The sequence below is a fragment of the Sander lucioperca genome, chromosome 9 (assembly GCF_008315115.2).
Source record: "Sander lucioperca isolate FBNREF2018 chromosome 9, SLUC_FBN_1.2, whole genome shotgun sequence".
Lineage (NCBI taxonomy): Eukaryota > Metazoa > Chordata > Actinopteri > Perciformes > Percidae > Sander > Sander lucioperca.
In genome coordinates, this window is record NC_050181.1 from 4,064,578 (window position 1) to 4,087,641 (window position 23,064).

A 23,064-nucleotide genomic window follows, 5' to 3' on the forward strand; every position below is an offset into this window, starting at 1 on the left:
CAGAGAGGGTGAAATTGAATTCATTTGTTAACGTTGGTGTGCACCACTGTGTGACACAGAGAGAAGAGAGGCAGTGATTGGGCTGTGTATTACTGTAAGCTGGCAGACAGCCATAGTTGCATTTTCACTGTGAACCCCCTGGCTGGCTGATGTGATGGCTGTTTCTCTTCAGTCTGTGTTCATTCTCCCAATGATATTGTTACACATGTCATCTTCTCATAAAGCTGTCACTCGCTACTGGAAACCATCTGCAGAGTGCACAATTATTCTATTCTACTGCTTTTAATGGTTTGAAGATGCAAACTGTAAACAGGGTGACCCGTCATGAAATTCAGGTCCGAATGGCTTAACTTCCCTACTACTGTACGTTACTCTCTGCCAAGGAGGTTATGTTGTGGGTTTGGTTTGTTTGTGTGTTTGTCAGCAGGATTATGGAAAAACTAATTGCCCGATTTTCATTAAACTTGGTGGAAGTGTGTAGCATGGGCCAAGGAAGAACCCATTACATTTTGGAGCAGATTGGCCTTGGTGGACATCTGCGCTCTTCGAGTGCCTTTCTAGTTTTGGATGTTTTCAGATTTACTTTTGCTCAGAATGGGAATAAAATGTTGTCATGATATTTTAGAAAATAATAATAGTATTTATTGAATAAATTTGGCCGCCAACAGGAGCTCCTGTTTTTTTTAAATAAGGGAAACCTGCCATGTGGAGAATATTGCCTGGGGCAGCCTCCGTTCAAACTACTGATGCTGTCCTGAAGGATCTTCAGTTTAATAATTTAGTGTGCCTATTATTTCAGATAATAGTTTTTAAAGCTGGAATTTGCTGACTGGAATTTTTCCCAAACTGTGCTGAAAATGTACCAGCCCTAAATTTGGTCTCACAAGCAAAACCATATTAAAACAGTATATTATTATATTTAATATATATTATTTATGTATCTACACAAACAGTGTGAATTCCAATAATAGAAGCACTTGAAAACTGATATTGCACAATCAGAGCAAACATTTTTTCGTGTATTGTAGACCTGGTTTGGAATGGCAAACACCTGTGTTACTTTACAACGCAACATATGTTATAAATACGGTATTATTTAACTTTTAACAATCGCATCTCATCTCATTATCACTCATGTACTTACTGGATGACAATCACTGCACTCATTAAATACATGCCTTTCCTGTATGATGTAGCGCCAATGTCAAATGAATACATTTCTTCTAAAGTTAGCAGAGGCACTCTTTATTTCAGGCGATGCGCAGGAACATACACAGTTTATAATATAATAATTACAAAATATGACCTGAAAGAAATGAAATTATGTTTTGGTCTCTCTCTCTCTCTCTCTCTCTCTCTCTCTCATTCTTTCCTTCCTTCCTTTCCTCTTTAGGACGGAGGGTTACAGAAAGGTTCCCTATCACTACTACGAGGCGGGCAGCCGGGACGAGTGTGCAGAGTATCTGCTCCATGAGAGCGCCCCCTACGGTGGGCACCGCTTCATCACCGAAAAGTCTGTGTTCACCAAGTGGGCCAAAACTCATGCCATCAAGTTCTTCAACCCACTTTGGCAGCTGTCGTGACCCTGGCTGAACCAACATGGAAATACTACACCATCATCGTCATTATCATCATTGTCGTCATCTGGGGACCAGCTGGGCCTCTACCCTGACCGAAAGTGTGTTCCCTGATGTGCACAAACATCATTTTTGGCACAAATTCCACTTCACATCTATTTTAAAAAGGTTGGTTGATGGCTGCTGGATGGCTAATATCCAGGAAGTGCTGTTTTTTTTTTTTTTTTGAAGGCCACTCAATCAGACAGACTGCCGGTCAACCTGGACAGCAAAAACATATCTCTTGCTTCTTAAGTCTTTTTCCTCTGAATTTGAGAGCTGAAGTAAGTGCACAGCTCGCCACTCTTTATTGACTAATCGATCCATTCGCTGCTCTGTGAGTTAAGCAAAGGATGGCTTGTAGACTAATTTAAAAAAAAAAAGAGGAGAAAACAACAGGAAGAAGTGACAACCATCTGTTCACTTTCTGTGACCTCAGCAGCTCACATGTCTGCAGGACTGCTGAATTAAAGTTTTTTTCAGGACTGTAGAGCTCAGCTGCTGTCGAGACGGGTCACGTTGCCATGGATGCTTGACGAGCTTGCCTACTCTGTTTCTTCTGCGCGTCTGTCTTCTTCTGTCAGGCTGTAATTAATCTATAACAAGTATCATTCAGGCCTTTGTCTGTGACTGAGGGATCATTGAAGGCAATTTTCAATTTATTCTGTGCCGTCTAAAAAAGCTTCAACAAACAAGGTCATTTGAAAAAAGGAGACAGCAAAAAAGAAACGGATTTCAGTCAAACTCCAAGGTGAACCAGAGTTGTACATGTAAATCAGCTTTTTTATATCATTATGCTTGGTTGTTAAGCTGTGTGTAAACTCAGACTCAGCTTAAAGATGTCAGCTTTTTTTTTATTTTATAATGCTGTGAAATCTTTTGGCTTGATGTCGGGATAGGTTGCTAATTTATTCTGCGAGATAAGTTAACACTCTTTAACAGTGTGCTATTGACAATGTGGGCATCACAGCACATAGAGCAATGTGCAATAAGAAACTCCATACTTACGGAAGGAGTTAAATCATCTGTGGCCCCGCAGAGGGAGAGATTTATGTGTGCAGTGAAACCATTTGAAGTTAATTGTATTCTATTATCATTTTGTGCCTGCAATATACTCTGCAGTCCATTGTAGAGACGGAGAAAGAGGCGCTCTCTCTCTCGCTCATATTCTCATCCAGCTTTGTGCCTCTTTGTGTACAGTATCACTGTGTGAACACATCTTCCCATTTGTCTTTGAACGCAGCGTACATGTCTCCTGGTTCAGGTCATTACATTTGAATGCATCTGATTCAGGACAGTGAAGAATAATCAGTGGCATGCTGAGGTATGTAAGTTCGCTGGTAGCTGTGGAGGGCTGAGACCGTGACTCTTCCCCTGGCTGTGATTAGTGTCCCGGTCAGAGCCGCGGCCCAGAGGGGAGGACTGGAAGGATTCAAAGTCTTCTAATTTAGGCGACTTGATGCACAGGGTCCCTGACGACTGTAATATACTGCAGCAGAGCTTTACAATCTCACTCCTACTGCACTGTTTACTAGCACACATAGGCACTCCATTTTGGACTCTTTCTCAGTAAGCATCGGTTTGGTGATTTACAGGTCAAAAGACTTGCGGGTTTCTGGATATCTTGGCAGAGACGTAGCTACCGTTGAGGTAATGCTGTTGAAATAAATGATTATATGTAACCAAGACATCTATAAAAACTACCCCCTCTTCCACTGCTCAAACTTTTTCAGGACCCCAGGAATATTTTTAAGAAATCTTCAGTTCCTTGCCCCCAAAAAGTTCCCACTCTGTGTGTAGCACATACCCCCAGGAACTAATCGACTGGAGTGTGCTCCTGTATAACTTGTGTACAACATTCATTCACACAGCAAGCAAGCAAACAATAGCCACTGGTATTCATATGACTAGCAGTGGAAATGTCTTCTAATGTTTGTTGATGTTGCATGTAACTGCAAAAACAATAATGACTCTTTGTTGTTTTGAAAAATTGCATCTCAAACAAAGCTGCATTTGTTGCTCCATTATCAGTCCAGTTCTTCACTTGCAGTGGAAACACAACCAAAAATGTTTTTCATTTTGTTCATGAGTTTAGTTATGTGGTTGAAAAGGGGCTAATTAACTTTTCAAGCTAATTTGGTTTTTCTTAAAAAGAATTTTCATCAAACTACTATTTCCAAGAATTAACTTTCATGCACACTGATAGGAAGTCCTAAAAGTGCTATGGATGAAATCATAACAGCAACTGTCAAGTTATACATCTGAGCTATAAATGTAGATTGTGCGACACAGTTGAAAGCTCCAGAAAAAGCTAATATTTTAAATTTATTCCACTTTTAACCCAGATGTCTAGACATATTTTGACCTGCAAACAACCCAAACCCTGCTTTCTGGGTTCTTGTGTGTCAGCTGCATGTTTGGAAAACAAAACATGTTTGGCTTGAGGAACAGGAATAGAACATCTGATCCCTCTCTGTTTTCCATACAGAGTAAGGCACCCCAAAACTTACAAAGAATGACCTACAACTCTGAACTCATTGTAAGTCCGCCTAGCTGACAAGAGCATCAGCAAAATGTAAAAACTCCCTATTTTAAATTCCACCTGGTGTAGCTCAGCGTGTAGGAGATGACCGTAACACAGGCGGGGTCAGGGGGCAGATTTCCTGTGGGACTGCACGTGCTCGAGAGGTATGCAGTATCCCGGCACTGCGAGCATCTGCAGATCAAAGTATATCAACCACACAATGTAAGTAAAGCAGAAACGCTTACGGTATTATTTCTCCTGTTAAGGAAGCCTGAAGATAAGATCTGGGCCTCTCAGTATCTTGATACTGAATTCATACAGTATGCCATGCATGTTACATGATTAATGTACATCTTTTATACATTTCCACTCATCCCGTGATTGTGCAGTCATCTGGCAGCTCTCCACTAATCAGTTTTACCTCTGCTGTACAGTATATCCACCGTTAATTGTAAAGCGCTTTACACCAAGATTTTAAGTTGTTTAGTTGTCCCATCTTTTTGAGGTGTGTTATGGTGCATTATGTATTTTGTTTTAAATTGTTTACTCACAACTGGAAGAGTTTCTTTCTGTTCATCTTCCATCCTTCTTTTAATGAGTTTTTTTTAAATAACGGTTGCTTTTATTTTTTGTTGATGCAGTGGTATGTGGGCTGCATTGTTTTTCTGCTGCAGATCCCGTGTTGCCAACATTTTCTGCTGCTTCAGGCTGTGCTCTTGGTTATTTTTCTCATCAACAAACGCTTCATTGTTCTCGGCCAGAACACACTGGAAGAATACCCAGAGATATTATGGAAAATACACCCTTATATAGGCTCCCATGAATCATCTGTCGCTTGCAGGAAGAGGACTGGAGATACATTAGCTGTAAATTAGGAACACTATGAATGAAAGTGTGAGCATAGTGGGAGGCAAAATATACTTTTAACTTTCAGGGATCCTTTTTTTTTCAAGAAGATTTGTTTTAACTTTAAAGGAACAGTTTGACTTTTTGGAAGAAAAAAAACACTTAATCGCTGTCTGGTAGTTGGATGACAAGTTTGATTATACCACTCCTATGTCCGTACAGCCAGCAGCTGGTTAGCTTAGCTTAGCACAAAGACTGGATTCAGGGGGAAACAGCTAGCCTGGCAATGTCCAAAGGTAACAAAATCCACCAACGAGCACCTCTAAACTCATTAATTAAGAAATATCTCAATCACAGTGTAAAAACAAGCTGCTCTGAGCTGTTGCCAGGCAACCAGCTGAAATTCCAGAAAGAGCTAGCCTCTGCTTCACTAACTTCTGTAACTCAATTCAATCTCTCATTTAGCACTTCTTACGTTGGTCTTTCTGGGGGGAAAATGAAGCGTGTTCCTGGAGTTTACTTTGCATATTCTAAAACAAATCTGCACCCAGTACAGCAGGTACTACAGTATAAGAAGTTAAGGCCTTTGTGATTTTAACGATTACTTTGTGAGAACAGAGAAAACTACAACTCCCATGAAAATCGTGGGAGTTGTAGTTTTCATCATGCGTACTTGGTACTAGTAAAACTTGGTTCTGTCTATATCCATAAAACTCACCAATGCTCTCTTCTAAAAGTCATTTTCCCAACTCCTTAGTTGCAATCTTTGCTATCTAAAAAAAGTGTTCAGTCTGCCAACAAAACAGAAAACTACCGTCATTATCCAAACATATGAAGCGAGCCACACCACGTCTGTTCCAAAGCTGCATTCTTAGTTATTATAATTGTTACAAATGTCAGTGGACTTTTGAATGAGCTTTTCTTACTTTTGGAACAGAACCTGGAAGTTCTGGTTTCACTTCGGCTCTCTATAACTCCCCATGAAATCAGTGAATTGATGTTTACTTTTAGGTTTTTGTACTGGTTAAACAAACAAGATCTAACTTGTAAAGTTAGTGAGCTTTATTTTGACAGTCTTTGTGCGAAGCTGAGATAACTAGCTACAACTTAATTTCTATTCTCAATTAACTATAATGCCAAAAAGCAAATTAATTTACCAAATTATTGACCTATTCCTTAAATAACATTTGTTAGCCCAGAATTCTTGTTAATTTCTGATTCTGGCTTTTTTTTTTACATTCCCAACTTGAACTGATTGGCCTCATTTCAAGTTTGTTTGGAAATGGTTTCATCCATCCTCTCAAACGTGAAGCAGACTCTTCTCTTTGTACCTCGCTGTATATATGCAAATGGAAACAACATTGCTTGTACTCAGCTGCTCAGAAATGGAATGAGCTCTCATTGTTCGCTTGTTGTATAATGCAAAGTTTAAAAGCAAATTAAAGCAGAGCTGGCTTAAAAAACCTGATTGAAACGTCTCGGTCTGGAGGTCTGCGGAACAAAGATGTGAATTTCAGTATTCCTCAGCGTTTAAAATGCTCTTATTATTTTTGGCAGTTTTTCCTTCTTTGATCTGTAAAAATAATTATTGTCTGTTTTGGAGTTGAGAGTTGAGATTTTGAGAGTCTGACCTTGCTAGTTTGTAGCTTTTTTCCTCCTGACTTGTTGCCGTTTTCTGAAATGCCTCAAGTGCTTTCTTATAATGAAACTTTTATTTCCTGTGTGCATGTCTAACAATAATTTGTTTGTGTTGTGAAGCACTTTCCTTTTTTTTTCATTTTCAGGTCAAGTGTCCTTGTGAAATGTGTAACTTTGGGTGTGTTTTGAGTTACATAGAATGTAATATAACACTGAGGTTGTTATGATGAAAGTTGTTTGTGCTAACACAACTAACACACTCCTTTTTTATTGGTGGTAAAATAACATTCAAATGCTGCATGTATTGCAGGTTATTGAAATGTACTTTTTGTCAAAAGATAAGTGGTGATTATACGTATTATTTTTGTCATTTGCTGTCTACATATTAACTAAAATTAGATATATTGTGAATGTTCCTTTTTTTACCAGCGTGTCCTCTGTGTCTTTTATTCTCTGTGGGGATTAAAGAAAATCAAAAAAAAAATATATATATAATTATAGCCCTTTCTAAACAAAACAAGCACCACCAGAATGTGAGAAACCTGGTAAGATGTGTTCATGTTATATGAATGGAGCTCAAGCTGAGCTGCCATCTCAAATCTGGCGTCCCATGAGATTTTTAAAACATCAGTGAAGGAGCAGAGATGTGCCGAGTTCAGACAGGTCTTCGGAGTTTCAGTGAGCATGAGAGTTTTTTATGTAACATCTGCATAAATAAAGAACACACGTTTTAAATAATAATGCTCACATATATGGTTTTTATGTTACAGTGATGAATAAAGTATCAAGACAGAAGCAGGCTGAGATATCCTGACTTTTTTTTATATTTTTTATTTTATCTAATAAGCTCAAAAACATACAGTCCCCACACCCACCACACACACACACACACACACACACACACACACCCACACACCCCACCCCATGCCTTGTAAACACTGTCTTTCAAACTCCATGCCACCAATTTGTAACTCAGGCTTATAGTTATACATAAGAGGTGTTTACTTTTTTCTATCTTTAACCTAAACCTCAATCTTTCCTTAACCTAACCTTTACCAAAGAGTTTTTGTATCCTAAACCTACTGTAACGGGGTGAATTTAGGTTCTCCTGTGTCAAAATATTGCGCTTTGTCCTTGCAGCATGAAAAGTTCACCCTTATTTGAATGGAAAAAAAAACATTTTCATACATGAAATTTGCCTTGGTGTTTTGGTGCATAACAATACTGTAAAAATAGCAAGAGATAATACAAAATAAACAGTCAAGAAACATAAATGAAATAAAAGAAATTGACAATAAAAAGATGGACAATATAACTTTTTAAAATGAAGAGCTGTACAGTTTTGTGCAGGAATGTGCAAAATATTGTCCAAGAAATCTGCAAGAGTTTACAGTACAAAGTATAGTAATTAACTAAATGGCTGCGAGTGCGGCTGGGTGGAGCCGCACAGCGAGCTCACAGTGGGAGCAATGGGAGTAATGGACATGATGTCATTTGCAAAAGCATACACCAACACAGAAACTAATGAGCCGTTGGGTAAATGGAAAATAAAACTACTTTTCAGACTACCTCACCTTGAAGTGAGAGAAACAATTTTCACTTCAGTTACCTTGACTGTGTTTGACTTCAATTAAATTCCTGCCTGACCTCATATTTAGGCTACTCCATCTCTTTTTTCTCATTTTTTTATTCTGCCTTTTTTTGTTTTGCTGGCAGCTGGCATGCATTAGTGTTCTGTCATGGGCACAGCTTAACTCAGCAAGGTCAATGAAACAACTGGAATGTTTTCATTTCGGTGTTTGTATATTTGTTCTTGCCGTGTTTTTGACCTCTGAAACATATTTTCAGAAGGATGTGCTCTCTAGGGCCAGATGGTGCCACAATATGTAGCATTATTGTAGCTCAGGGCACAATTACAGGGGTGATAAAATGAAAGGGATGGACGAATGGAAGGAAGCAAAGATGGAGGTGAATGATGAATTCTTTGGTTTAGATAAACTCTCCTGCTATGCTGATCACTAGCTAATTAGCACACAGACATGAGAGAGGTATCAATCTTGTCATCTTATTTGCAGCAAGAAAATCTTTCCGTCGAGCAATTCATGGATGTTAGACACCTAACATTAAAAAAAAATATATATAGACACAAAAATCTCCTAACAACTTTGACTAAACAAAATTGTCATTGTTTGAATGAGCTGAACAAGTTGTTTTTGCCAAACAATTCCGGCTGCAGAGCAAAAAAAGTCAAAGTTTTTGTAAGTTTGCATAATTTATTGTTGTTTCACAAGAAGTAATGCTGATTCTCTCCCGGTTCATGTTTCAGGCTTGTAGTCGGCTGCAGTTGTACTGTGCTGCTTTCTATCATTCAGTTTTATCTTTTTTAACCTACAGGTAGCCCAATTATATCTGTACAAATCACCATTTGCATCACATGACTTTTTATACCCTTAAACTTGTTTTTTAATAAATGATTTAACCATGTTACTTGTCTTTCTGACATTTAATTCGGTCCAAGTTATCTGATCTCTTAAACCAAAACACCTTTTATGTCTCCCACAGGTTTTATTGCTCTGTTGAAAGCCAATTAGTCAGGTGTGTGTGTGTGTGTGTGTGTGTGTGTGGGATACAGGCCTATCATCATATCACCTTCCCCGGCCAGACCAATGATCTGTTTTTTGGACCCTGTCCGCTTGGCGCTGCACTTATGTCACCAGATCCTGTTAATTGGAGTTTTTCACTGGTGTCAAAGTGGCCGACCAGTCCAGAAATTGCTCTCAGTTAGTAGCAGAAATAAATGAGGATTTGTGTGGGAGTGAATAGCCAGTAGCTATTTTTCTTCCCCATCTGCTATCTCTTTAAATTATCGATAACACTGTAAAATGCATGAAAGATGGAGGAGTGTGTGTTTTAATGTATTCCATGCAGGCTTCTTAAAGGCTCTTTAACAATATATCCCTGTAGTCATGCCTCATTAATGACTTGCATGGAGCAGACATCATTTTGATAGCCACGATTTTACACCCATCTCCCTAAAAAAAATATCAGTGCTACACTAATTGCCTCATGTTTATATTGATTAACCCCCCCCCCCCTACAGTATTCGCTCATCCTCCCATCTTCAGTTTCTCGGAGCATATCGAGCCTGTCAGGAATCAGGAGCGTTCGAAGAATAAAGTGTATGGGCTGGCACTAAATGTCAACCATTTTCAGATGATCTGAGGCAACAGAAAACATTCAACTGTGACTAATGAGCAGCTGTAGTTCTGACAAAACTAATCTCTGTACACTCGTGGATAGCTTCAGTCTGTATTCTTGATATTGTTCTACAACAATGCAAGCACTTTAATAGAAGAAATAAGTGTTTTGCATTGACGAGCTAGGATTGTGTAATATATATTAAGACAAGCTAAATAATGTCCCAGTTGATGTCCCTGTTTACAACCATCTCTTCCCATCCTTTCATCAACCTTGATGTAATCAAAGTTCATAATAGCCTTCATATCCTGTGGGCCTGAAGGTAATTGAATTGCTCTAAAAGGTCTTATCTCTCCCTTCGCTCAACACAATCAATCACCCCCCTATGATGCATTTTTATATTCCTCCATATACATCAGCCACAGGTTGTCTTTATTAATTTTTCGGTGCATTTTCAGTTTTATGCCAATGACGTCCTGGTTTGTGTGACAGCCGACAGAAGTGATTGAGTGTCTTGTGTCGTGATTGAGTGATGTGAGAAAAGCACTGCTGGGAGACGTCAGCTGCTTTCAAGGTGCATGAGGATCAATGGGGAGTGCATTCAGTGACTGGGAACGTTTCCTGGAAATAAATGCTGCTTAACATCCATACAGTTGCACACACAGTCTCCCCTGGGAGCCTCCCAGTACACACACACACACACACACACACACACACACACACACACACAAATCTTCCACTGTTACATGGTGTCAAGTTTTTGGATGTAGGGTGCATCTCAGTTGGCAGGTGTCCAAAGGGGCGTTGTTTCTTCAGTAAAATAGTGCATTGGCTTTTTCAGTAAATTGAACATTTTTTTGTGCCTAACTGTTAACAGTTTTCCTAACAATTCATTGTTTTGTTCACTTTTTTCTGTTTGTTTTTCTTTAATTATTGACTCACAAAATACAAACAGAAAAACAAAAGATACACAATTCTGACCATTAATCAACATACACGAGTTCTGCCATTTCTAACCCCCTCTGGTCGAATATTGGCTACAAATCTAAACCAACTCTTCACCAATGCACCCCTCAAACAATCAAAACAATCAGTCATAAACATTGTTACTGTCCTTCAATTTTCACTGTACTATCAGTTTACAGCACAGGTACCATGCAGTGTTAATACTGTAGAACAGCACTTTTTTTTCTCTTCTGCCTTCCTCTTTTTTTATCGTGAAAAAGTTCCACTTTTTACGGCTCCAGTTTGTTGCTGACTTTGCAAGGTAATTTTTAATTTTTGTTTGTGATTTTGTGATTTAACGAATAGTAAACGGAAGAGGAAATATTCAAAACCGTATTTGAATGTTGGTAACAAAAGCTGGCTGTGGCTGCTCCCAGTCAGGAGTTAACTCGTAGTCGGTTCTGTCTTTTTTTAAATCGATAACCACTAAATATAAATTGGCTAAATCACACTATTGAAATTTTCTTTTTGGTTGGTTCCCAATGTTTTTAAGTCATCTGAATAATTCTAATCAGAATGACTTTTTGTGGTGAAACAGCAGTGGTAACAGGCCAGAACATCTAAAGTCAAAATCCCAAATCAGTCAAACAGTTCACACTTTGGCAGCATAGATGTTGTACCAGATTCTAGGTGCAGTGCATCATTGAAGTGCATAAATTAAACAAGAATACACACATCCACAAACTACTACATATACATCTGTATGTGACCTTATGTCCTCCAATGGGACACATGGGACATAAGGTGGCCACTTGGTACACCTGCTGGTGATGAATTGATTGGATGGAAGCTGGATGACTATTGCACACTGAAGATGGCATATAGTCTAAATGTCATTTTAGTTCCCTGTGCTGCCTAAGCTAGTGATCAGTTGCTCTAGTCTTGGGCACCTCAGTAGTCATTTTTGAGGCAGTGAAGAGTGAACACCAGTTCTCACACAGTAGAATATGTTCACTGGCAGCGTTCCAACTTCACAGACCAGTTTTGCTAACCATTATGCTACAGCCAGTCACGGTCAATCTTAAACTGCCTCCAATCATCTAAGTGATAAGTATGATTTTAAAGGCAGCGAGAGGAGATGTTCACAGTGCATTTGCAGCCATGCCAGGCAGCTGAAGACATGAAAGATTTCACTGACTGTGCTCTGCAACTTTGGGAAATTGTGAAACCCATTGACAGTTTGATGAATACCTACTCTGCTGGAAATGTGCCAACAACTACAGCAGCTTTTTTAGCCCTGAAGCAAAGTAAAATTGCTGTACAGCCCCACACAGCCTTTGTTCTCTCCTAACCAAACATTTCATGAGCACAGTTATCATTACTGCCTTAGAAACCTGGCATGCATGTTGAGCAGTTTGCTTGTCTGTCCAATCCTCTGAACCAGCACTGTTCTCTCAGGGGATTATTGCACTGCAGAGACGGTGAAGCTTTTTAGAAGCCTCCTGAAAATTAGATCTGTCCAAACCAATCGCATACCGCAAAAGACTACTGCCACAAAAAGACTTGTGAAGAACGAAGAAAGGATCCATGGTTCTTCAACTCTATCTGTCTCGCCGCTCAGTGCAGACATCTGAAAATTCATGAACTGTGATCCTGCACAACACAACAAACAAGACTGATGATTGACAGTGACTTGTTTTTCTAGCATAAGTAAGAAGTTAAAAGGTCTTCTTTTAAGGGTCTTTCCCACTTAAATAACAAAAAGTATTTTCTTACTTACCTCTAATGTAATGTAAACATGCAGATAGTTTGGGTTTTTGGAGACAGTGCGACATTAACAAATACAGTTTTGAGAAGTTTTCATTGGAACTACTACTACTACTACTACTACTAATTAAGAAATAGAAAACTGTGTCTGTATTGGGGACACTGTTTCTGGAAAGAAATGCTGCTGTTGAATTGTGTATGCCTTGGTGCCCCCAAGTAAGCTGAGTCCTTGGCAGAGGCCTGGGTTGACCAATGACCCCTTGCTGTGTGTCATCCCCTCTCTCTCTCTGCTTTCCTATCTGTCTTCTATACCAGTGTTTCTCAAATGGGGGTACGTGTACCCTAGGGGTACTTTGGAGAACTGCAGGAGGTACGTGAGATATTTAACAAAATGTTTAATAGTTACGTTGTGTCCAGAACATTGTTCCTATTTATGTAGACTTTTTTTTTTCCTACCAAAAATGTGACATTTGTGTCGCCTTCTTTGGACCTAATCTTGCCTTCCTTCCTTCTACTGTCCTACTTTTTACAAGTTTCTCGCTTTTTTCTTCTTATGTCACTTTTTTTGAAGTTTCTGATACTATTTTCAACCTATTCTTGCCTCCTTCCTTCTTTCTACCATCTTTTTCCAAGTTTTTGGCTTTTTTACAGTTTTTTGTCTCCTTTTCTCATTAGCATTTAAATGTTTTTTTCAGTTACAAGGCTGTTGTTTAGTAAATCTATCGCTGACAGCGCTGTACTGTTCCTGTTTATATACACTTTTTTTTCTACCGAAAATGATTCGCGCTGGTCAGGGGTTACTTGGCTTAAAGAAACAATTCAAAAGGGGTACATTATTGAAAAATGTTTGAGAACCACTGTTTTACACTATCTAATAAATATATTGATAAAAAAATCAATCAATCAAAAGTGTTTAATAACATAACCTGACTACTTATTTAGCTCCTGTCATAATTACCGTACAACAGCCGCCGTCACTTGAGCGTAAACATTTGTCGTTTTGGGGCGCTTCCTGAAATGACTAATTCTATTGGTTTTTTTGTGAAGACTGTTTCTTATTATCATTGGATTTTCTATGAATTTTGGCATCCTTTATAACTTCCTTGAAAAAAGGAAACATAATAGGAAGTATTCAAATTCATATTTTACTGTGAAAACCTTTAATATTGTAGTTGTATTGTGTTTGTACCTTTTTTATGTTCATTGGTTTGTCTTATTTAATTTGCATAAGCTCTTTTATATACCCAGATGTAGTAGGTTATCGGTTCTTCAAGGATTTACTGTTAAAATTCCCAAATGAACTTCTATTCACCTCCATTGTATCCGTGTGGAGAAAGACATGAGGCAGTTATCTCAAATCCTGGACAAATGAACCCAAACATATTTACATGACTAGATATCCCTAGAGGTATGTTGTCAGATTTTGATCAGAAAAATATGGACATACGGCCCAAATCACAAATAGTTTTTCTCACTAAGAATTTACTGCCAAGAAATCCAGGGGCCTGTTTCACAAAAGCAGAATATATAAATCCAGGATAACTGATAAAGCGAGGCTTGACCTAGTCTAATCTGTGCATCCTGGCTTGGTGCGTTTCACGAAGGCCAGGCTGAGGAGGAGCGACTAGGTTGAGCCAGGCTGAAGTAATTCAGATAGATGCGCGTCCACGGCTTTCCTCAAAAGACCGCGAGGTCGATCACAGATTTACTGATGCCAAAATGGAGAATACGCATTGTACATACTTTATACAGAGTGAGCAGCAGCTTCTTGTGGAAGTATGATGACGTGAAACACATTTTTTTGTATAAAAAGAAAAGAAACACGGCCGCTGTAATGAAACAGCGAGAGAAAGCGTAGCCGATGATCACGGACTGACTGAATGCGTAAGTAGCCTAAATATATACATGAATGACTGCTCTGAACTGAAACCGTCATAATCATTCCATTCAAGGATTAGGCTACTAATCATTTGCACAAATTAACAGTTGTACTCTTTGCCTTAAAAGTAAGCAGAAGATAATGTTACTCAGGAAATTTACCATGAAGATCAATTTTCTACAACGCTAGAGTATGATGCGTAAATATCTCTTTCACTTTCTCTCATGGGCTAAAATATAAATTTCCTAAGTCATATTAACTTCCATTGCTCGCTTTTAATGCAAAGTGTACAACTGTTTGCTTTTGCAAATGGCAAGGGACTCATTGAATGGTTTTAGTTAAGAGCAGTAGTTCATAAATGTATATTTTTAGACTATCATTCAGTCGGTCCGCTATTATCTGCCACGCTTTTTCTCGTGTTTTTATTTTTTATTTTTTATAGAGGACGAGTTTCTTCTCTACATATTATATTCCTTGCTCCCTTGTGGACATAGAAAATAAAGACACTGAAGAAATTGGACTCTAAAATCTAGAAACTATAAAGATAATTAAGTGATAAATATAATGCACACTGTAAACATGAATGGAACAGAGTATATTCATCAGTTATTTCCCCCCCAGCAAAACATAAGGTCAAAAACCATTGGGTGTCCTCTCCCTGTTGTTACATAAATGTACAGTAGCCTATAAGACTATAATTTGGGAGGATTGTACAATTAGGATATGTTCTTGAAACTGTACAATCCTCCCAAATTATAGTCCCAGTTTACTGGACAACACAATTTGTGTGCTAAGAATGCCAAATACCATGCACATGGAAGTGGAACAAACATGATCCAGAATTAAAAAAAATGAATCAACTAAAATAATTCAAGGTGCATTGGTCAACTCTAGAAATGTACAGCGTTGTATGTATTGCCCTTAGTAACAGACTTCATTTAAAACACATTTGAAATTGTATCAGCCTTTTCTAATTATCTCAACAACTGTCATAATATATTCATCAAACGTCTAACAACAATATGAACAGCAGTCTTCATACAGCAATATAACAGTAACAATGAACAGTCACATGAATAATTATTAAAAAAAAATTATGGTCCCAACTTTAAATAAAAACAGTACTTAAATGAACAGCAATATGTACCTGTTGTATTTTAATCCAGGCTGATAACAATAGGGTAAAACCACTGCTGGGTGATCAGAAAAGGCTCCAGGATTAATAAATCCTGAATGTTAGCCTGGTCGGGAGCAGGCTAGCTGCACAGAATAAATCTCCATGGTGATTTATGTGCCGCCACTTTAGTGAAACCGAGTCAAGGCTTAAATCATCCAGGATAACTGATAAATCCCGGCTTAATCCCTTATCTTGGTTTTGTGAAACAGGCCCCTGGTAGTCAAGACGCTGCTAACCGCTATTGGTCAACAACACGGTCTCATCAGCTAATCTGCATCAGCTAAATTGTAGCAGCTGATCTGCATTAGCGCATCAGCTGGTCACTCCCCTCGCTGCTAAATGGCTACACTCAACAGGGCGCGCTACTTAAGCTGATTCAGTTAGCTCCTTCTGCTTGCTGCCTTAGCTGCTCCTAAATGCTGCTACTTTAGCTTGTTCCTACTGCTGCTTTAGTTTGCTCCAAATGCTTGCTGCTCGCTTTTTGCTACCCACCTGCTCCACCTTGTCGTGTATAACGTGGCATTTGCTTCTATGTCATTGTTGCTGCTCTGTTCATATGGGGGAATAGTTTAGCTCTCCCAGTATTAAACTGTGTGAGCGTCCCCTAATGCTGCTGCTGTCCCCTGACTCTCTGCTTTTTCATGGTGCTCATGAAAGGTCAGGGGACTCCTCTGAACAGAGCCATATCGCCAAATTTAATTCCTAATTTATTCAATAAATTCTTAAAGCTTTCATTGTCTGTGTTGTTCTTGACGTTATGGACCTGACAGAAATAGAAAACAGTCTCCTGGGCAACTTGTGTTCTCACTTATTGCTGAACCTTCTGAAAGAAGATTTAACATTTCAGAAATGTTAAATGACACATTTCAGGACAAAATTTCCACCTTGGCTTCTGCACTCTCAGCGAGCTTTACAAATTATTTCAGACTCCCTGTTTGGAAGTCCTTCACTCCTGACCTCCAATAGCTCCCTTGCCACAGAGGGAACCTTTCCCAGCATCTGGCCCACTTGCTCCCCCCCGTGAGAGCGAGCATGTCGGGGCAGAGGAGTGTGCCTCCCCCCGGGCCCGGATGATGAGACAGTGCATTTACATTAGCCCAGTGAAGCAGGAGCATTGGTGTGCTGCCAACGCTGAAGCACAGAGCATGCAGCCAGAGCATCTGGTGGGTTTGTGCTCACGTCAGGAGCGGCCTGGTCTGCTTTCAGACAGACTCACCGACGACACACAAGCATGCAGACAAACTGGCACACAGTCAGATCATAAAGTCAGATAAACAGTCATATTCAGGAAGTTAATTAGCCATTACTCATTCAGCCTAACTGTTTGTCAGCCAAAGAGGGAGGCAGACTCTTGGCCTCTACCTCAGTCAGTTACAACCAGGGAATGGAATTAGAGAGGAGAGCAGCTTAATTTATTGGAGTCTGGCCTCCAATCTCTTGGCTTGGACGGCGAGAATACCAGGTTGTTTTGTTCACGGGGAAATTAGAGTGGGGGGAAAGTCACTCGGTGTTGGAATTACCTTGGACACAAACTGTAATCTGCCTCGACACCACCAACCAACGAGGGGGGAAATTTCTTTGGATTTCAGCGTGACTTTCAATAAAGATTCAAATGGAACGGGCTGAGAATGGGACATTAGAGACACTCGAGAGGCACTTAGGTACACAAAATGTGAATTTTCCATTAGTCGGAATGGAGAATGGACACATTAATGGCAGCAAGCACAGCAACATTTAGGGAATTGAAAACCACCTTTATTTGCTGTAACAGAAAAAATAATGGGAAAATGCAGTTCATTAGCTGAATTGGGTTTAAATTGGTGTGACTACCATAGCTACCTAGCTGTACACAAAAATGTTCCTATGGAGAAGATAAAGAAGTTGAGAAATGTGTAGAAATATCTAACCATTTTCTTTACTTGTCCCCATGTTGGAAAGCACTCATATACACCATCAAGATTTGGTTGGTTGCATAAGTGGTGGGGGGACACTGATGAATCTCCAACGAGCTGCTTTCCCATTTGGTGAAGTCATACAGTGAGTGCTTGTCTCACCTCCACCACAACAAAGCGCCGGGTATCTCGTTGTACTCATGGCCCAGTCACCCCTGAAACTAGATTCCCTCTTCCATCATGCCTGGGGGAGCAATTTAATTAAAAGCCAGCTCAGAGCAAAGGACACCCATCACCCTATTCTTGACGTGTCCACAGTCAACAAACATGGAGAGCAAATAAATCCTCATGTGGACAATGTCCCGGCCCTGCTACACTAACTGTAAATACACACCAAGTGAACAGATTGTGGTGTAATGACTCTAATTTACTGGGTAAAGGGGCAGGATTAAATATTGCTTGGGCTTCGAGTTATTTTCATGAGAATGGTCCTGATGATTGATGTTATTTAATTGAATCCGGTCCTGGTCTTCTAATTTAGTCCAACCTGAATGGGCTTCATTTTTTTGTCCCACCTGGTAATATAATCCATTCATTTCCTCTGTAATGACCTGTCAGCTGTTATTATCATGTTAACAATGTGTTGATCACACAAAGAGCATACCCCACATTCCTGCAGAGTGGTCAAACTTTAATTGTATGTTTCAGTTTCAACTACCACAATAGACACTGTGTCCAACCTAGTAAACATTACATTACATTACATTACATTACATTTATTTAGCTGACGCTTTTATCCAAAGTGACTTACAATAAGTGAATTCAGCTACAGGTATGTGGGTACAGCAACAAAAAGTACATCAAATGCATCAAATATGCTGATCTACTTTAAGTGCTACATTTTGAGACAATGAGATATAGAGAAACAGTTTTTGATTTTATTTTATTTAATGGACCGATGAGTTTTCAGTCTGTGACGGAAGATGTGTTGAGTTTCTGCTGTCCTGATGTCAGTAGGGAGCTCGTTTTACCATTGTGGAGCCAGGACAGCAAACAGTCGTGACTTTGCAGAGCGGTAGCTAGGCCCCCCTTCGTGGTGAGCGAGTAGCAAGCCGATTGGCAGTAGAAGAGCGTAGTGGATGGGGCTGGGGTGTTTCGTTTGACCATGTCCATGATGTAGGAAGGGTCTGAGCCTTTCACAGCATGATAGGCAAGTACCAGTGTCCGGGAGACAGTGCAGGTGCGGAGAAGCAGGGTAATGTGAGAAGTTAAAGTTAAAGGACCATACCAGAGTTTTCGCATGTTTTAGCTCCTTAAAGGGGAGCTGTGCCAATTTCACACATCAAAGTATGTTTACAGGTCTTGGAGAGCACTACTGCATATGACAAACGTTGTATGAGTGACGTAACTTGAGGTGACGTCTGTTGGGGGGGTGTAAAGTTAGAAAGAACTGAGTGTACCAGACCTCTGTAGCCCGCTCCTCATCTCTGCTCGAGGCTACATTAGCTGCTTTTATATTTTTTATATACCGGTTATTGTAAATTTACTGTCTTGGTGTTTGGGGTTGTTGGCTTGTCAAAACAAACAATTTGAAGAAGTTGACATTTTAAAAAAACAAGAAATTGCTCAGTAATTAAAATAATCTTTTGAGCATGGAAGTTTATTTTATTTGATATTTATTTTGTAAAAATAATTTCAACTCAAAGGTCTACTTACTAGCTGGGAAGCAGTGAAAGTCATTGACCAAGACGAAGGAGAAAGATCATGGAGGACATTCATAGCCAACGTCAGAGACCATCATTTATGACAGACAGGGGTAATTATCTCATCCCCACAAATGTTATCATATGAGTGAGTGAGTAGACCTTTGAGTTGATATTATTTCATTTCTCCTTTTCTAAAAGTAATGGAAACAATACTAAGGGAAGGAATAGTCAGTAAAAACAAGCCCTAAATGATGCTTCATTTATACGTGTCACATAAAATTGAGGTGCTTGTTAATGTAAGCGTTTGGAAAACACAGCTACTAAGGTGCTATTTATTACTCCCTACATTATGTAGATGTCATTTTCATTTCCACTATTTGAAGCCCTAAAATGCTGTATACTGTATTTTACTTTATTGGTGACTGTTTTTGAGGCATGCAAATCTATTTTTTATACCTTTCTGGCTGCCATTGTTTCCATTAATTTGTCAAAATGTGAAAATGAATTAGCCGACCCAAAACCTTTTAAATTAGCTTGAGTTGTATAATCCATCACAGTGAATATGCTGCCTCCATTAATTTGGTGAGAGCTACATCTTTCTTTTTGTGGTAAAGCAGGTGTAAGTGCAGACTGATGTAAAAAGTCAAACACAACAATGGCAAATGATCAACTTATAAAGTTGTTGTGTTGGCTAAGTTGTTAGTTGTTATGTTTATGTCAAAGTGTCTGCTAACTGATTTGCCATAAATAGAAAACTAAACAGATGGAAATAAACTGACTAATTGGAAAGCAGTGGCTGCCAGGAAGGAAGAAACCAAAAATGATTTGCAAATTGGTTATTAGTAATACAAAAATGGGTGTGATTTATAGTGACTCTTGTGATCCTTTAAATCTCACTGTGTTCGGTCCTCTGGGATGTGTGGGGAAAAAAAGGATTTTCCACTTACATTTAGTGTAATACAATAACCACTACTCCTCTTGTGTGCATTGTGTGTTGCTCATTCCCACCAAACGGGACAGCCAAGTGAGCCTGCATTAAAATAGGCCTCCTCATCATTTGTCACTGGGCCCAGGGGTAATGAACAGGGTGAATTGGATGTACTCTCTAATTATGGAAAGGACAAAAAGCCAGTCAGATTCCCTTGTCAAGGTCCCTCTCCTGCAGCACCATGGGGAGCAGCTTTCACTCATAAATCAGATCTGCAGAGGATTAGAGAACATAAAAGGGAGAAATATGGCACCATGTAGACCCTAGACAATGAACCATGTAACGGCCTGCTACAGGCAATAAGTAGGTGGCGGAGCCCTCCTGCGTGTTATAGGCATTGTAAACACCTGCTGATCAGTCTCCACCATTGTCCACATGCTCAGCATCAGCAGCAGCCATCTTTCACAGTAACCTGCCCCATCATCATCATCATCATCAGGCTGGCCCTGATGATCAGGCGCTGCTCTGTGAGCGCCATAACCTCAGTGTTACAAGGCCCATTAACATCGATCAACATGCTGCTGCTGCTGCTGCTGCTGCTGCTGCTGCTGCTGCTGCTGCTGCTGCTGCTGCTGCTGCTGGAATGTTGGGTTGCTTGCATGGTGATTGCATTTTAAATTTGTAGACTCCTCACGGCCTGATGGTTTTGGAACGTTGAGCCGCCAACGCAGCAGTGATGCACTGGCCCCTCATGAATACTCATAGTAAAACTTGTTTTAAAAATGACTTGAGTTAAAGTTCACTAAAACCATAGTTATTTGGGGATTTTGTGCACATTCTTTTCTGAATGCTTCCCCCTCGGGTATTGTGTGTTTGAAAAGCAGCGGTAAAAGAGTGATTACTCCAGCAGAATTACAAGCACAGACTTTTAACAGCCCATAGAAAACAAAAAGCCTGGTTACTTCTGACTTCTCTGTTTCTGGCTTTATAACAGTTGCCAAAAAAACACACTGGAGGTTTGATCATTTTATCTTACAACAGAGTCATGCATTAATGTTTAAACACCAGAATATCATTCAAGCTGTAGTGGTCGTAGTACTGTAGTTCCTTACATTTAAATCCTTTTTGAAGTGTTACATGTAAATACCATACTTTCCACAATAATCATTAGAATATAGAAGCATTCACTAAATCTGTGTTTGCGAGGTTGTGTTATGCACAGCCACTTCATATTCATATTATATTTAAAATTAGAATTAATTTTTAGTTTCCAATTTTATCCTACTCCTGTCGAAGGACTTTAAATAAAAAACAGACGTTTATTAACTCTAGGGGAATTAAGGTGCAGGTGTTTCTATGTAGAAGTCCTGTTTTCTACTAAGTGCTTGTTCAACTTTTGGTACACTGTCATCCTGTTTCCCAAGAATTCTGAACGTAAAAAACATGGCTGTGTTCTCTTTTGAGCTGTATGGTCCGGTCATTGTGTAGCTTGGGCATATTACAGTTTTATGTTAAAAATATTATCTGGGTTTTACTCTACAGTGTAAAACACATCTGTAGCCACAAATCAAATGTATAAACACATGAATATGTGAAGTACACATACATTAAGTATGCAACAGTTACCTCTAAAAATGCCTGTTACTGCCTATTTACAAATTTCCTTAATATTCCCAGATCCACATGCCCTTTCACTGTCCTTAGGTAAGTGCACACTTCAAAGATGGCCTTTCTTTGAAAAAAAAAAAAACATTCTGATGTGCTGCTGTTGTTATTGTTGTTGTTGAGCCTTCCAACATTACGCTGTGTTATTGCACATTATTCCCCCGTGACTCTGATGGCGACACTGATGTAGATTATTGCCTCTGGGAAGTCTCTCGTGCATCTCCCATGTTGTTTGTTTCATAAACAGATTATACACAATCACTGGCAAATGGGGGTGACACATGCAGCACCTCCAATGCATTGTTATATGTGGTTTAACTGCCCATTGTGTGTTGGATTGATGTGCTGAGGAAATACATAGAGTTGATGTAATTATATAACTATTTAAACTACAACACACAAGGCACAAAAACATGACACAAAATAAGTGAACCAAAATTAACTCAATGTGTATGTTTGGGTAGATACCGAATGTGTGAATGTCTACACATGCATGTGTGCACATTTATGCACATATCTGAGTTTATGTATATTTTATTTTAAAAAACTTTCTGCAGAACTATATGGCGCTGTCTCAACACAAACAGTTGTTGTGATTTCCCCTTAAAAAGTCCTCAAAAAAGTCTCTGTGCATGCTCCTGCTATTTTGGTTTTGGTTGTATCTCTTTGCTGCTATGTGAAGCTCTTTGAACTTTGTTTTGAAAAATATGCTTTAGCTTATATAAAGTTTTTTAATATTTATGCAAAACTGCTGTTGCTACTGCTTGAAACATTAATTGCATCACTTTCAGTATGCCACACAGAGTTTAGAGCTGCAAATTTAAAAGTTTTAAAGAGGTGGCTATTTGTTGCTTCAGTGTGACTAGAATAAAACACATAGCTATTTATTGTGCTACTGTATATGTGAACATATAGAGGACTTTAATACAGTTAGATAGGCTACAGCAGTGTTTCTCAAATTGGGGTACGTGTACCCTAGGGGTACTTTGGAGGACTGCAGGGGGTACGTGAGATATTTAACAAAATGTTTAATAGTTACGAGGCTGTTGTCCAGAACATTGTTCCTCTTTATGTGGACTTTTTTTTTCCTACCAAAAATGTGACATTTGTGTTGCCTTCTTTGGACCTATTCTTGCCTTCCTTCCTTCTACTGTCCTACTTTTTACAAGTTTCTTGCTTTTTTTTGAAGTTATGTCACTGTTTTTGAAGTTTTTTATACTATTTTCGACCTATTCTTGCCTTACTTCCTTCCTTCTTTCTACCATCTTTTTCCAAGGTTTTGT

At 39.2% G+C, this 23,064-nt stretch overlaps 1 protein-coding gene and 1 long non-coding RNA gene across 2 annotated transcripts in view; both read left to right on the forward strand.

The window, feature by feature from the left end:
- Positions 1-7,362, forward strand: part of st6galnac3 (ST6 (alpha-N-acetyl-neuraminyl-2,3-beta-galactosyl-1,3)-N-acetylgalactosaminide alpha-2,6-sialyltransferase 3) — a 76,136-nt gene extending 68,774 nt beyond the window's left edge. The window contains exon 5 of the mRNA XM_031294427.2: positions 1,394-7,362. Within this exon, the coding sequence (XP_031150287.1) occupies positions 1,394-1,583 (190 nt within the window). The 3' untranslated portion in view covers positions 1,584-7,362. The remainder of the gene's footprint in view (positions 1-1,393) is intronic.
- Positions 7,363-7,773: 411 nt separating this feature from the next.
- LOC116046195 lies at positions 7,774-9,108 on the forward strand. Its single transcript, XR_004104066.2, has 2 exons — positions 7,774-8,611; positions 8,768-9,108. It is a non-coding gene; the product is annotated as an uncharacterized LOC116046195 (long non-coding RNA).
- Positions 9,109-23,064: the final 13,956 nt, after the last annotated feature.